Here is a 15,714-nt window from a genome sequence, read left to right on the forward strand (position 1 = left end):
ACAGCACAGAAAGTTATTAGAATACCCAAGAATAGGTGAACTTTACACATCATTAACACACACACACAAAAGGAGGAATCACAGTATATATCAAAAAAACAACTAAAATCAAAACAAATATACACAGATGAGAGGTATTTTTTAGTATAAATACAAAAGCAGAATCATCTCTCCAAAATTTATGGGACACTGCAAAAGCATATATAAGAGGCCTCACAATTGAATATACTGTATAGTGGGGGGGAAAAACACAAGATAATTTGCAAGAACTCAAAAAATTGGAGATAGATTTACAGAAGGAACCCCAAAACAAAAAAATTAAAGAAAGAAGAGATTTAATAGGACAAGATAAATTTGGCCTCACAAGCTGATATAGCATGGAAAATTAAACTAGCAAAGCAGAACCACTTCGAACATGCAAACAAAACGGGATGATGGCTAGCGTACAAATTGAAAAAAGAAAAAAAAATACATCAGTTACAAGATGAGAAAGGAGAGATACATTACAGAAGAGAAGAAGAAAAAAATATATAGCAAAAACTTTTTTCCAAAACTTATACTTCCAAGAGAATATACCCGAAAAAGATATTAAACAATACTTAGACAAGATGAATATTGCCAAATTAGAGGAGACACAAAAGGAGATATTAAATGGGACAATTAATATGACGGAATTAGTGGAGGCGAGAAAAAAAACAGAAAAATAACAAAACACCAGGCCCAGACAGACTTCTGGCAGAATTATATAAGACATTTCAAGAATCACTAGATGAAACTTGTTAGAAATTTTTAATGAAGCATTTATGAAGGCCAGAATACCTAACTCTTGGACAGAAGCCATTATAACTCTTATCCCAAAAGAAGGTACAGATCAACAACAAATCAAAAACTATAGACCAATCTCACTATTAAATGCAGATTATAAACTATTTACACTGATAGTTTCAGAAAGATTAAAAAAGTAATAAATAAATAAATCCATCCTGATCAGAATGGCTTTTTGCCAAAAAGACAGATAAAAAACATGAGAACCATAATAGATGTATTAGAATATTATGAGGCAAACCCAGACAAACAAGTGGCATTAATATTTTTGGACGCCCAAAAAGTCTTTGATAAATTAAATTGGAGATTTATTATTTTGCAATTAGAAAATATGAAATTTGGTGATTAATTTGTAAACATGGTAGAAAGAATATACTCAATTCAAATGGCAAAGATAATAATAAATGACGACTTGGTTTTCATTTTAGAACAACCAATACAAGACAGGACCCAAATTAATAACACATATAGAAGAATATGGAAAAGTAGCAGGACTTAAAATTAAAATTAACTTAAAACTTAAAACTCAAAACAAAGGCATTAACAAAAAACCTCACCAAGAATCAGGAGAAAGAATTAGAAGATAAAATGGGTATCCAAATGACTAAAAAAATAAAATATTTAGGAATATGGTTAACAAATAATGGTTCGTCGATTGAAAAAGATAACTATAATAAATTAATACTACAGATAAAGAAAGATTTGGAAATTTGGAGAAAATTACAATTATCCCTCTTAAGAAAAATAGCATCGATCAAAATGAACATTTTACCACAAATATTATTCTTGTTTCAAGTAGTACCTATAAAATTAGGAAAAAAATTCCTAATAAATTAATCTAAATAAATTAATAGCGAACTATATTTGGCAGGGTGGGGAAATCAAGAATTAAAATACAATCATTACAAGATAGTAGGAAAAGAGGTGGTTTTGGACTTCCAGATTGGGAAACTTACTACAAAGCAACACTTATTTTGATCAAAGACTGGATGGAATTAAGAAATAAAAGAATCCTAACATTAGAGGGGCATGATTTACAGAGAGGGTGGCATGCTTTTTTATGGGAAGGAAAAAATAAACACAGCTACTTTCAGAGATACTTAATTAGAGATGCATTACTACAAACATGGCAAGGGATAAAAAAAGAATCATTACGATAAAATTCCAGAATGCTAATTTATCCGAATGTACTGGACATTGACAAAATTAAAAGATACAAGGATTTACTTAATACTCAAGGTGAATTGAAAACAAGGGAAGAATTAAAAGAACATGGTAGCCTTACATGCAAATACAATCTAGATATGACAGTTTTAATACAATACGGATTCCAAAGAGAAATACACGAATTAGCTAAAATTCTTCAAGGCACAGAAGATAAATTATAAAAAAATATTATATAAAAGAAGACTTAAAAAATTATAATTATTTATTAAGATATAAAATGGAAGAGGAGGTAGTCAAAGAAAATATGACAATTTGGGCAAAAAAAATAGGATATAACATTGAATTGGATAAATGGGAGAATTATGGAATAAAAATTATAAACTGATGATGTCTGTATCCTATAAAGAAAATATGCACAAAATGTTCGATAGGTGGCAATTGCCACCTGCAAGACTGACTAAGATGTTTCCCAATACCTCATCAACATGCTGGAAATGCAAAAGAAGAAAGGGGAACCACATGTGGTAGACGTGCCCCAAAGCAAAACAGTATTGGAGTAAAATTATTTTACAATTAGAAGAGATAACCAAACAACATATAGAGATGAAGCCAGAAATATTTTTATTAGGAATACTCCCAGGGTCTTATGAAAAAAAATACAATATTTAATTATTTATATCATCACAGCAGCAGGAATAATATACGCACAGAATTGAAAAAACAATAATATACCAACCCAAGATAATTTGATTAGAAAAGTTCTGGAATGTGCAGAAATGGACAAACTTACAAAGGAGTTACAAGAAAAAGAGGAAACAAAATATTATATAGTGTTGGAGAAATGGTATGAATGGTTAGAGGAGAGAGATAAAAGGCAAGGAAAGATCAAATAAGGAAGATATAGAGTAGAAAAGTAATAACAAATAAGCGGAAACAGAAAAAATGCAGATTGTAGAAATGAAATTGTGTACACTGTTATTTATATGTATATATGTAAATAAATTAATATTAGAATTATATGTACAAAGTATGCATTGAAATAAGGGAGAAAAAATGGATAAGAAATGTTTTACCGATGCGAAATGGAAAGAAAAAATTGTTAAAGATGCTTTTTTGTTTTTTAAAAAATGTTTAATAAAAATTATTAATTAAAAAAAACTGACCCAGGGCTCTAGGCTAAGGCCAAGTGAGAAAGAAGCCCCAGGTCCAGTTATAGTGGGGGGTGAAAAAAGCTATGAGGTTAAGTGGATTTTAGACTCCCAGTATTATAAAGAAAAGCTGCAGTACCTGGTGCAATGGAGGGGTTATCCGATTTCAGAAGTGAGGTGGGTTAAGGCCCACAATATTAGAGCAGATTGCTTAATAAAGAGATTCCATGCGAAATACCCTTAAAAACCAGAGGCCCCAATGGGGGGGAACTAATTATTAATAAAATGTGTTTATTGTCTTCCAGATATCTCCCACGTTTTGGGAAGGGAGGGGTTGACAAATTTGAAGCACGCTTATGCTGTTGCAACTATTATCACTTCTCAGCTTGCCAATGAACTGGCGAGAGGGAAGGGGAAAATGGAATGTAGTTTCCAGACATCAAAAAGACAAACCATGACAGCCAAGGACACTTCACCACGTAGTTAAAATCCTTAGAAACACTTTCTCATAACAATTCAGCAACATTTAAATGGACAATGTGACCTGCATTAATAGGGGGAGGGAGAAGTCTACACTTTAATTATACAAGATTGCAAGTGAATTAGCTGGAGCTAGTTTTGCCTTAATCTGTGCCAAAATTATGTACTCAATAAAATTTTGCAAGAGGAGATTGGTTTGTCATGACTGTACTTGTTTGGTTGGGTCTATCAGTCGGAACCCTGACATCTATTTTTAAACAGGCAAAGTATCTCCAAGACCCAAGTATTTGTCACTTAAATTAAATTAATGGCATAGAAAGTAGTTTCTCTTTTTTCTCCCAAGGACACCCAGTATCTATATACAGCAAGAGACATCTTACCAAGACTAACAGTAGAATATGAGAGAGGATGACACCCAAATCCACTGATCCGTCCAAACGTACCTGCAGACAACATAGAACAGAATGATTGAAATTACAAAGCGAATGTCAGAAATACTTCAGGCAAAGTGCTGAGTGATACAGCCTAAGAAAAAAAGTGACCAATCCAGCTTAGTGCTTCCTTTTCTTAGCTCATGCATCAGTCAAGTAAATGAATTCAACTTCAACTTAAGTATAGGAACTGGATTTGGAAGATTTCAGATGGCTGTATTCAGTAGTATATTCAGTAGCACCCACATGGCAGTCTAAACAGACGACACGAAGGTCACAGCATCACAAAGTCCTGCCCCTTTTGTACATGTGTCAATGCATATACAAAGGCATGGTACTCTGATCACAACACTGCAACTGCCGTCTTGGCTATTTTATTTCTTTCCATTTTCATGCCCTCAATTTTGTATAAGGGACACGGTGGCTCAGGGGCTAGGACGTTGAGGCTTGTCGATCGAAAGGTCGGCAGCTCGGCGGTTCGAATCCCTAGTGCTGCCATGTAACGGGGTGAGCTCCCGTTACTTGTCCCAGCTTCTACCAACCTAGCAGTTTCGAAAGCATGTAAAAATGCAAGTAGAAAAAATAGGGACCACCTTTGGTGGGAAGGTAACAGCGTTCTGTGCGCCTTTGGCGTTGAGTCATGCCGGCCACATGACCACGGAGACGTCTTCAGACAGCGTTGGCTCTTCGGCTTTGAAACGGAGATGAGCACCGCCCGCTAGAGTTGGCAACGACTAGCACGCATGTGCGAGGGAAACCTTTACCTTTACAATTTTGTATAAAATGATTCTAATAAATTGATATTATTTTTTATTTTCAAGAATGTGACCCTCAGAATTAGCTGTTCCTCACATTTCTATCCGAATTTACCTTTCAATCCCACAATACCACAGAAAGAAGCTGGGATCCTCACAGAACCACCTCCATCTGTACCAACAGCCAGTGGACAGAGGCCTAAAGAGAAATGGAATTAAGAGAAAATTCCACTGAATAAAATTATTTTCTCCATCATTCTCCCCCCACCCCGCCTAGTCTGAATAAAAACTTGAAATGTTGCTGTAATTTGGCTTGGTTTTTCAACTCCACTCTCAATGCTTTTATCTGTAATACTAGCCTTACCTGCAGCCACTGCTGCTGCTGATCCACTAGAACTACCACCAGTAAAATGCTGGGGATTGTATGGATTTCTAGTTGTGCCATGATATCTAGAAATAAAATAAATAGGTATTTTGAAGGCCATCATAATGAAGGCCGGTGAGGAGGGAAGAAAGTATCTTTATATGCTAAAGAAATTGGATTGCAGTCTGCCACAAGCAAAACTAAAATTGCATCTGCTGCCAGGTCTGAGCAAGGGGAGGAGGGGCAGGAATAACGGAGACAGGAAAGTTGGAAAAAAAGATCTTGAGTACAGAACTGAAAGCAGAGCACTGGCAAACTATCAGAGTAGGAGGAAGCAGTCAAGTCTAATTCGTACTGTTAATGTTTTCTCCAAAACCACTGTATCCCAGTCTTTTAGTATTATAAAGCCGCTTTTCTCACTTTTGCTTGCCTATTGGTACACAGAAAAGCTTCTCCAGCCCAACTAGTTTCATACCTGCAAGCTAAGACAGCTCAATTCAGAAAGGCACTACTACTACCAAGAAAGAAGGAAAGTATCCTTCAACATAAAATCCTTAAACTTATTCAGCATAAAAATTCAAAGAGTTGCCATGCTTTTTTTTTCTGGAAACAATGTAACTACCCAGTGTACTTTTAAATCTTTTTTCTCTCACGTTCCATGCTTCCATATTCCCACCCCAAAAAACTTTCATTACACTGTTTTAGCATTCAACATGTCAAAAAGCTTAATCATTTTTCTAACTGTCCTTTCTAGCTCTCAGAAGAAACATTTTGAATAAAATCCATTTAGTAAATACATACTATTTTACCTATTAGGATTACATCCAGTGGTCCCAATACCCAATTCATGCATGTTTGAGACGCCAATGATAATGGCACCAGCCTCCCGTAGTTTCTTTGTCACAGTGGCATCTTCAGTCGCCGGCTTTGTGCCCAAGTATACAGTTCCACTTCGGTGGTGATAGGGCACCTTATAAATATACCAAAAAGTATTTTGTGGTAGGATTCTTTATAAATGCAACCCAGTGTACCCAATACAACCCATATCATTTATTCCTGCCTCAAGGGAATCCAATGGCAATGAACTACACAGAACAGAATTTCATAAGAAAATGCATCCTTTTATAATCAAACCCAGTTGTTCTTCTTTTTGGGAAAGAAGTTCCTCTCAGGCCAAATTGACACCCCACCCTTCCATCTCAAAGCACCCCTGCAATCCCATCTAGACTAAAAACCAGAAGCCTCCTTATCACTCACAGCTTAGCTCAAGATCCACCATAAAAGGCCCAATTTGCCTAATGGACCTCATCCCAGATGAGGATATGTGTAACTTCCCCAAACTGGCCAGCTAATAGGATTTCTAGGATTTTTTGCTTTCCATCCAACGATTTATGTAAAAAAATCTCTGTTTTTCCATTGTTCAAAATCCATCTTGTAAAGTAGACACACTATGATCATTACAACAAATATGGTTCTTCCCCTCAGTGTTGTGCTCCCTACTTTGCCAAATTCCAAAACATAGTAAACTTATTGTAATGAACAGCATATTACTTTGACAGTCTCTAATGTATAACTGTGTATAATCATGTTAACTAGCAACCATTGATAGTTTAACCTCCATGAATTCCTACCTTTTTAAAAATCTCCTCATGTTGGTGACTGTCATTACATTTTATGATAGCAAATTTCACAATATGCCTCAGAGCCTATGCAAGGCATAGAGCTTCTACAAATCAGTTGTCACTAATTTTTAATATGGCAGAAATGAACATTATATAGATGAAGCAAATGCCTATTAACTACATATAATTAAATAAAATTTAGGGGTTTTGTCCTAGCCCTTCTCAACTCTATCCTCTTTTTGAAATACAGCCATTAAGCCAAAATGACTGTGAACGAGTGATTTAAGTACCATATTTTTCAGAATATAATATGCACCTTTTGGGGAAGAAAATAAGAAAAAGGTTGATTGGCAGGTGAATCGGCCTCCCGAATACCCCCAATCAGCTGATCCCAAAGGTGAATTTTAGAAACAGGTTCCTTGGTTGTGAGCTCTGTGCCTTGCTTTTTTTTTGCTTTTTTTCTGCCTCTGAAACTTCTGAAACTGTTTCAGAAAAAACTTTTATTTCTGCCTCTGAAACAGAGCTTCAGGAAAATAAACAGAGCTTCAGGAAATAAAGCCTCTGAAGCTCTGTTTGGGGGTTTCTTTTCTGAAGCTGTTTGGGGGCTTTTTTTCTGAAGCTTCATTTCTGATGCATTTTTTAGCCTCTAAAACCTCCGTTTGAGAAGCTGGACGGGGCTACATTCGGAGTATAAGTTACACCCAGATTTTCACCCTCTTTTTTTGGGGAAAAAGGTACCTCTTATACTCTGAAAAATACAGTATGTACTGCTGTATGAAAAACTTTTATCAGTCTCCCTCTGTTCAGCTTCATTGAATGATATTGATTTCCATTATTATAAAACAGCATTCTTTCATACATCTGTATCATATTCTTTATTACTTTAAAACATGGGTCCTTAAACTATGGCCTGTGGGCTGCATGCGGCCTGTCAAAGCCATTAATCCTGCCCGCGCAAGACTACAAGGCTGCCCTGCCCACATCGCCCTGCCCACCCTTTAGCCAAGCGCAGGACTTATCTTCACTAGCCCCGCAAGCTGGAACTGAAAGGTAAGGCCAACAATTTTGGTCTGCAGAGATGTTCTGGAGGCAGGGGAGGTGAAAAATAGGACACACAGATGCCCCAGGAGGCCAAAAAATGGCCGAAAATGGCCCATTTTTTGCCAAAAACGACCCATTTTTTGCCTGCAGAATGTTGCTGGAGGCAGGGGAGTGGAAAAATGGAGCACACAGATGCCCCAGGAGGCCAAAAAATGGGTGAAAACTGCCTGTTTTTCAGCTCCCCGCCTCCAGAAAATAGAGAAAGAGAGATAGATAGACAGAGAAAGAGAGATAGAGGGAGAGAGAGAGAGAGACAGAGACAGACAGAGAAAGAGAGAGAGAGATTGAGATTTCTCAAGCTCCTTGGGGCTGAGAAGAATTGCTGCAAAACCGAGTTTTCTGAGGTGGACCATTAGACTCCTAAACAACTGAAAAAATGATCTAGTAAAAAGAAAAGTCAACCAAAAGAGCAAAATGCAAACAAAAGCAAATAAAACACCCCCAGGAGCAAAACAAATTAAAGTTTGTGTGCATTCTTTAATAGACTGTTAAACTGGCCACACCTGCCAAGTCACATGACCACCTAGACACGCCCACTCAGACAGTCCAGCCCCCCAACAGTCTGAGGACTTGTGAATTGGCCCCCTGTTTAAAAAGTTTGAGGACCCTGCTTTAAAATGAACTTTGAAACATTTCTTCATAAGGGAGTTATTTTACTCTCTTGATTATTTTGGATTCCTTTTTCTGCTCCCTTTCTAGTTCTTCAACATCTTGAGATGTAGCAAGAACAATACATGGTATTTCAAATTTCTTGCATTGTATTTTAGTATACAGGTATTATAGTATTGATATTAATATAAGGAACAAAGCAACTGATAGTATTAAGGTGCTGTTATACTTTCTTAATATTTCTTTCCTATACACTCAAAATGATATGTTTCCCTTTTTAACAACACTGAGCACAAAAAGAGGGAAGTGTGTATACCACTTTAATTTCTTCTTTTAAGCACACTGGAATTCCATCCAAGAGCGAGAGAGGCTGTTTGCCTCTGTAACGAGCTGTGGATTCTTCAGCCATCTGAGCAAAGAGAAATTTGTGAAATAAACCACATATTTTAATTATTCTATAGAAATAGTACTTTAAACAAGTAAACTATGAAGTATCTCACCCAAATCAGAGAACTTCAGAACAAGAGAGGAGACTCTTTCTCCAAACCAGTGGTGGATTTCTACCAGTTCACCACAGCTCCGCTCACCCACCCAGACGTCATCATGGACACTCTGTGCATGTGCAGAAACATTGCACGTGAGCAAAGCAAGCGTGCACATGCGCTCACAGTTCCAAACCGATAGCGAAGGTAAGTGAAACCCATTACTGCTCCAAACTCTGTAATAACACAATTTAGAGAATACCTTTTTCAAGAAACAAGTAATACTCATCTCACTGAACACACCTTCATTATCTCCTCCTCATTCCACTGAGCAATTGCCTGGAGGTTAGGATCTGCTTTCCCAACTTCTTTCAGAGCAACAATAATGTTCTTGGCAACTTGTCGGGGCGTCATCTCTCCAGATCTAGCATACATTCAAAATAGAAGTTGTTAAATTTCCACTCTATTGTCAGATTCATGCTGAGGTCACTAGTAGCCCTGAACAGTAAGATTTCAAATGCACAAAAGTTCTTTAAAGGGAATGCTTAGTGAATCAAGGTTTTCTGAGTCCTATACTACTGTATCATTTGTGCTGTAATGAACCAGAATGGTTATTCCATGTAACCATTCAAACCAAACCAAACCAAACAGCTATGTTTCATTCATGCAATATGCTAAGTAAAGCCAAACAATTCACATTATAGCTCAGGTATTCTGGCAGCAAACCATTGTTTACTTATGATTCTTAGGATGAGTGAAACATGACAGTTAGCTGCTCTGTTATTTGGGAATTGAGTGACTGAGAAATGTCAGAATAAAATTAAATTCGTTCAGATATATGTTCTTGAATCAGACTAAGGAAAAACATGATCTTCTCTTTCCATCTAATGTGATTATGCATAATAATAATTGACTGGCCCCTATATGAATCACAGTCATTCCTCACCCCTGGAATGGTATTGCAAAGTAAATTTAAAATCAAGAACCATCGTTTGCCTGAAACATATGAAGCACGGAGAAACTGGGAATGATTATTCAATTATGCGCATGAACAAAGATAAAGAAAAACAGAGTTAACTCCACAACAGAAACATTCACACCTGCTCATGCTAAAGGTATCTTTATGGAAAATACAAACAATGCTTATATTTCTCCATTTGTTCTGGGATGGAGTGAAAAGTAGGAACAAAAATGGTCCCTAAGCTACTGTTTTGTCAATCAAGAAAAAGAAAAATAAACTCAAGAACAAACATATTCTTTTTTTTAAAAAAAAGTTTTGAATTCCTTACCTATAGCATTTCAAGTAATCCTGAATCCCTTTAAATCTGAAAGCAGAACTTGCAGAACATGAACTGTGATATAAAAAGGAACAATAAAGATTAATGGATAATCTGAAAAGAGTAAGATGTTAACTGAGAAGCATAAAGGCCCTTTTCTAATTTTCCTTTTAGCAGCGGTCTAAGATTGGTAGTTTTCCATTATTACTCATCCAGTTTGGCTGGATATAGCTCCATTTCTTTCTCAACTGCCACATCCTATTGGTGAGAACTGTTGTGAAGAGAGGCAGAAGCCCATACTGCTCAATTTCATTTTTTTCTATCATTTCCTTGGTCATTTCTTTTTCCCAACAAAAAAAATGGTAATCATAGGAACAACAATGGAAAAATGTTTTCCATTCCAATTCTGAATTCAAAATATACAATTTGTTCAACATTTAAGACTCCAATCAGGAATTCCGGAGTTCCATTTAATTTTAAAACAATAATGCAGTGGAAACAGAAAACTACATATCTCCCTTTTTGAATGCTCAATACTTGCTACACAACTAAAGTTTACAAAGCTATTGCTTTCAAGTGTTTGCAACTATATCTTTCCTACCCCTTAAATTACACACATGCCTTGATTCCATCAAACTCTGGAGAATTGCTGAGACATTTTTTGATCCTGACTTGTGCTCTTTTCTTTCTGAAGCCACCAATGGCACGAAAGTAGGATCTTCAGGAATATCAAGGTAGCGTAGAGCAGTAAAATTGTTCATCCTGGAAAAAGTGCATTATCATTACATAAACTTAAGAACGTTTTTAAAAATTCAGTCAAGTACTAATTTGAAATTGTTTTCTAAGGATAGCTTCCCCCCCCCCCACTTTTCTGTACTGCCTACTTCCCTCAAAGTTTTCCATTAATAACATTATCCTAAATGTATCCTAAATGTTGTCAAAAAAGTTGCATAACTGGAACTGATCAGAGATATGCACACCGTGGTCTAGACAATAGATTTCCTAATATTGTGCTAGCAACTGTGGCCTCAGAAGAAAGTGGTCTGCTATGCAGACAAAAGGCAACTGTACAGTACACTTAGGGGGCCCACCTTGAATCTGAAGGAGCCAGCCACAGTTGCCAGTAAAATGTCAGGAAATCTGTTGTCTAAAGCACAGTTACTAAACCCTGAAACGCAAAACTGCTCAACAGATACCAGCTATGAAAGCCAGAAGATAAATTTATATACATAGCTTTTATGTTTTCCTGTGTCAAGAAATGCAAGAAAAAGCCATCCAGAACATATACAGGTAGTCCTTGGGCTACACTGGCAATTGGGAGCAGGATTGCCATTGCTAAGCAATGTTTATTTTATTTATTTATTTTGTCACGGAGTATATATAAGCATAAGCATGAAATAACTATATAATACATAATGTGTTCATTAATAGCGATTATTACATGACTACATTGCTTAGTGATAATTCAGATGACCCTGGTTGTCATCACAATCCCAAGATATGTGGGTTATTAAGCAGGAAGCAGAGAGAGGCCCAAGTAAGGAGCATAAGGGGGAGGGGGAGGAAGGCCCCAGGAGACCTGGTGTAGGCCACATGCATATTTGGGGTATAGGAATACAGCATAAACTTGGGAGACCAGGAAAAGACGGTATGGGTCATACACATGTGAGCACAGGAGGATGGAGAACAAAGGTGGTTGGAGGTTAGTCGATCAACCAACTAACCTCCAACCACCCGTACAAAACCTCCAACCATCCAATGATCAACCACTCATTGCTCAACCAACCTTCCTTCAACCACCTGTTGTACATAACCCTCAATCAACTATCAATCAAAACTAGGTATGCACGCCCCTTACCTCTTCTACACCAAATACTGCAGGTCTCAAATGTAAATTAATAAATGCAAGAAGTATTGTAAACAAATTACCTGAATTTATCCTATTGTTAAACAATGGTACATTTGATATTATATTTGTTTGTGAAACATGGCTGAACTCATCCCTCCCTGACTCCATTATTTCAAACAAAGAGTATCAAGTTTTTCGATCAGATCGTGAAAACCGCAGAGGTGGTGGAGTGGCTATCTTTTACTAAAAATCACTGAACCTAAAAAATATTCAAGTTGCACATAAACTTTCTCTTCCTGAAACTATTGTATGCGACCTGTCCGTTAACACCACACTTCGATTCTTACTATGCTACAGAGCCCCTGACTACGACATCTCTCAGGCAAATATGTTAACCACACTGCTAACATGGGCTACCTCTTGCCCATATCCTCTCATCTTCCTGGGTGACCTAAATCTACCTTTTATTAACTGGATAACAAATGAATGTACAACTGAACCAATCCATACTATACTATACAACGTCATTACAGACCTAGGTCTTGAACAACTAGTAACAAGACTCAACAACTGCCTTGACCTCACCTTTTGCAATAACACAAACTCAATTTATGGACTACAAATAAAAGAACCCTTTTCCAACAGTGACCACTGCATGATAGACTTTTGTCTCAATATATGCCCTCACATAAATTATCATAATAATAGTACTCCTAAGTACAATTTCAAAAAAGCCAACTATGACCTTATAAACGACCTCTCATCTCTTGACTGGCAAAATCTATTCTCAACCTGTATCACTGCCGAAGACCACTATAGAGTTTTCCTACAGGAAATCAATAGAATCATCAAACTATACGTACCACAAATCACCACCAAAATAAAATTAAAAAAAAAACAAATTACCCATATCAATAAAAAAGCTTCAATCCAAAAAAAAATCCCTCTGGAGAAGAAATAAAAAGGGCTATGTAGCAAACTTCAAAAACCGCTACAGAAATATTTGCAACCAAATAAAAACTGAATGCACCATTTACCACACAAAGCAAGAAGATCTTCTGCACACAAATTCCAATCGTGCTTTTTATAATTTTGTGAACAATAAACTTAAAGAATCAAGATCCATCCCACCACTAAAAGAATCTAACGGCAAAGCATGTAATGATGAAACAGTTAAAGCAAACCTCTTTAACACAGTCTTTGGCTCAGTCTTTGTTAACAGTGATGGCACATATCCGACATTCCCCAATCGTACCAACAATGAGTACAATGACTTAACACATATAGACTTCAGAGAAGATAATGTTGAAAAAGCTCTTCGCAAACTGAAACCATCTTTATCTATTGGGCCTGATGGACTATGTGCATACTATGGATATATCATTGGTTCAGGTTTTCTTAGGCCTCACAGCCGTGAGAACTTGACTTAACCTTTTTCAGTGCTACATGACAGACATGATTTATGGTACCCATAGCATTGCATCCTCAAGTTAAGTTTCGCTTCCCCTGAGTTAGGTTTCTATTACGGTGAAATGTATGATTTCTTGTAAATCAGGTGGTATTTTGCTAACACGTGTATTCAGACTCTCGCTGATTGGTAACTTTCTATATGCTGCTTGCTTGCTTGCTGTAGTTACCCCTCCCTGTAAAAACTGCTTAATAAAAGGGGACACAACATCTCCCCGGGCACTTCGTGCTCTCTCATCTTGAGAAACTTCTGGTGTGGTGTCTCTTATTCGACTTCTTTCGTCCTTGCGAGGACCCCCTAAATTGTCTTGGCGAGGGCTGAGACTCGTTCCTGCGGGAACCCAGGACAACATCAACAGGGAACCTCGGACAACAAGTACGTGTTGCAGACCAGCTGCGACAGCATACTTCTTAAAAAAACTTTCCACTAATATAGCAGAACCCTTAAGCATAATCTTTGATAAAGCTTTCACGATTGGATCCCTTCCCAAACTTTGGTCTCTAGCCACAGTCATCCCTATCTTCAAAAAAGGAGATCCCAGCCTAGTTGAAAATTACAGACCAATCTCTCTATGCTGCGTCACCTGCAAAGTAATGGAATCTATCATCAACCAATCCATTACCCTCCATCTAGAAACAAGCAACCTACTCTCTAATAAACAATTTGGTTTCAGGAAAAAATTATCATGGAACTTACAACTTCTCCACTGCAAAAACATATGGACTACTAATCTTGATCAAGGCAAAGCAATAGATGCAATCTACATAGACTTCTGCAAAGCTTTTGACTCAGTAGTACATGATAAACTTCTCCTAAAACTAAAATCCTACGGCATTTCAGGACCTCTTCATAATTGGATAACTGCTTTCCTGTCAAACAGATAGCAAGTGGTCAAAATTGGCAATGCTCTATCAAATCCTGATCCTGTCAAAAGTGGCGTTCCTCAAGGCAGCGTTCTTGGACCAACGCTCTTCATACTATACATAAATGATCTCTGTGACCATATCTCAAGTTATTGTGTTCTCTTTGCTGATGTTGTCAAACTATTTAACACCACCAACAATACTACTACCCTTCAAAAAGACCTTGAATTTGTATCCGATTGGTCTAAAACTTGGCAACTCCAAATCTCAACCAGCAAATGCTCAGTCTTACATATTAGAAAAAAGAACCCAAACACTAAGTACAAGCTTGATGGACATTACCTTACAGATGATCCCCACCCTGTTAAAGACCTTGGAGTTTTCATATCAAATGATCTAAGTGCCAAAGCCCACTGCAACTACATAGCAAAAAAGGCTCTAAGAGTTGTAAACCTAATTTTGCGTAGCTTCTTTTCCAAAAACTCTACACTACTAACCAGAGCATACAAAACATTTGCTAGACCTATTCTTGAATACAGCTCACCTGTCTGGAACCCATACCACATCTCTGACATTAATACAATTGAACGAGTCCAGAAATATTTTACAAGAAGAGTTCTCCGCTCCTCTGTAAACAACAAAATACCTTATACCACCAGACTTGAAATCCTGGGATTAGAAAATTTAGAACTCCGCCGACTCCAACAAGACCTGTGTTTAGCACACAGAATCATCTATTGCAACATCCTTCCTGTTAAAGACTACTTCCGCTTCAATCGCAATAATACAAGAGCAAACAATAGATTCAAACTTAATGTTAACCGCTTCAATCTTGATTGCAGAAAATACGACTTTTGTAACAGAGTTGTTAACGCTTGGAACACACTACCTGACTCTGTGGTCTCTTCTCAAACTCCCAAAAACTTTAACCAAAAACTGTCTACCATTGACCTCACCCCATTCCTAAGAGGACTATAAGGGGCGTGCATAAGAGCACAAAAGTGCCTACCGTTCCTGTCCTATTGTTTCCTTTCATTATATATACACTTATATGTTGTATAGTTGTTTCATACTTATGCTTATATATACTGTTGTGACAAAAAAAAAAAAAGGCACTGCATGCATCTGAGTCTGTAAGCATAGGGAGGAATGAGGCTGAGGAAGGAGGGCACCACTTGTCTGTGTGTAAATTGTCAGTGTATAAGAAATTATGAGCTGGGATAGCCATAACATCAAGTCAGTCAATGGGAAGTATTTGGTGACTAAGAAACAG

General features: G+C 37.1%; 1 protein-coding gene across 3 annotated transcripts in view; it reads right to left on the bottom strand.

Moving 5' to 3' along the window:
* Positions 1-15,714, bottom strand: part of LOC131189635 (uncharacterized) — a 51,601-nt gene that overhangs the window by 29,345 nt on the left and 6,542 nt on the right. For all 3 annotated transcript variants that reach the window (XR_009153091.1, XM_058165853.1, XM_058165852.1), the window contains exons 3-10: positions 10,883-11,023; positions 10,274-10,336; positions 9,288-9,408; positions 8,819-8,911; positions 5,980-6,140; positions 5,171-5,256; positions 4,922-5,005; positions 4,001-4,063 (exon numbers count right to left, since the gene is read on the bottom strand). Coding sequence is in view for 2 of the 3 variants with exons in the window: in XM_058165853.1 (XP_058021836.1) it covers positions 4,001-4,063; positions 4,922-5,005; positions 5,171-5,256; positions 5,980-6,140; positions 8,819-8,911; positions 9,288-9,408; positions 10,274-10,336; positions 10,883-11,023 (812 nt within the window). In the remaining variant the exon portion in view is untranslated. The remainder of the gene's footprint in view (positions 1-4,000; positions 4,064-4,921; positions 5,006-5,170; positions 5,257-5,979; positions 6,141-8,818; positions 8,912-9,287; positions 9,409-10,273; positions 10,337-10,882; positions 11,024-15,714) is intronic.

This window comes from Ahaetulla prasina, chromosome 2 (assembly GCF_028640845.1).
Source record: "Ahaetulla prasina isolate Xishuangbanna chromosome 2, ASM2864084v1, whole genome shotgun sequence".
NCBI lineage: Eukaryota > Metazoa > Chordata > Lepidosauria > Squamata > Colubridae > Ahaetulla > Ahaetulla prasina.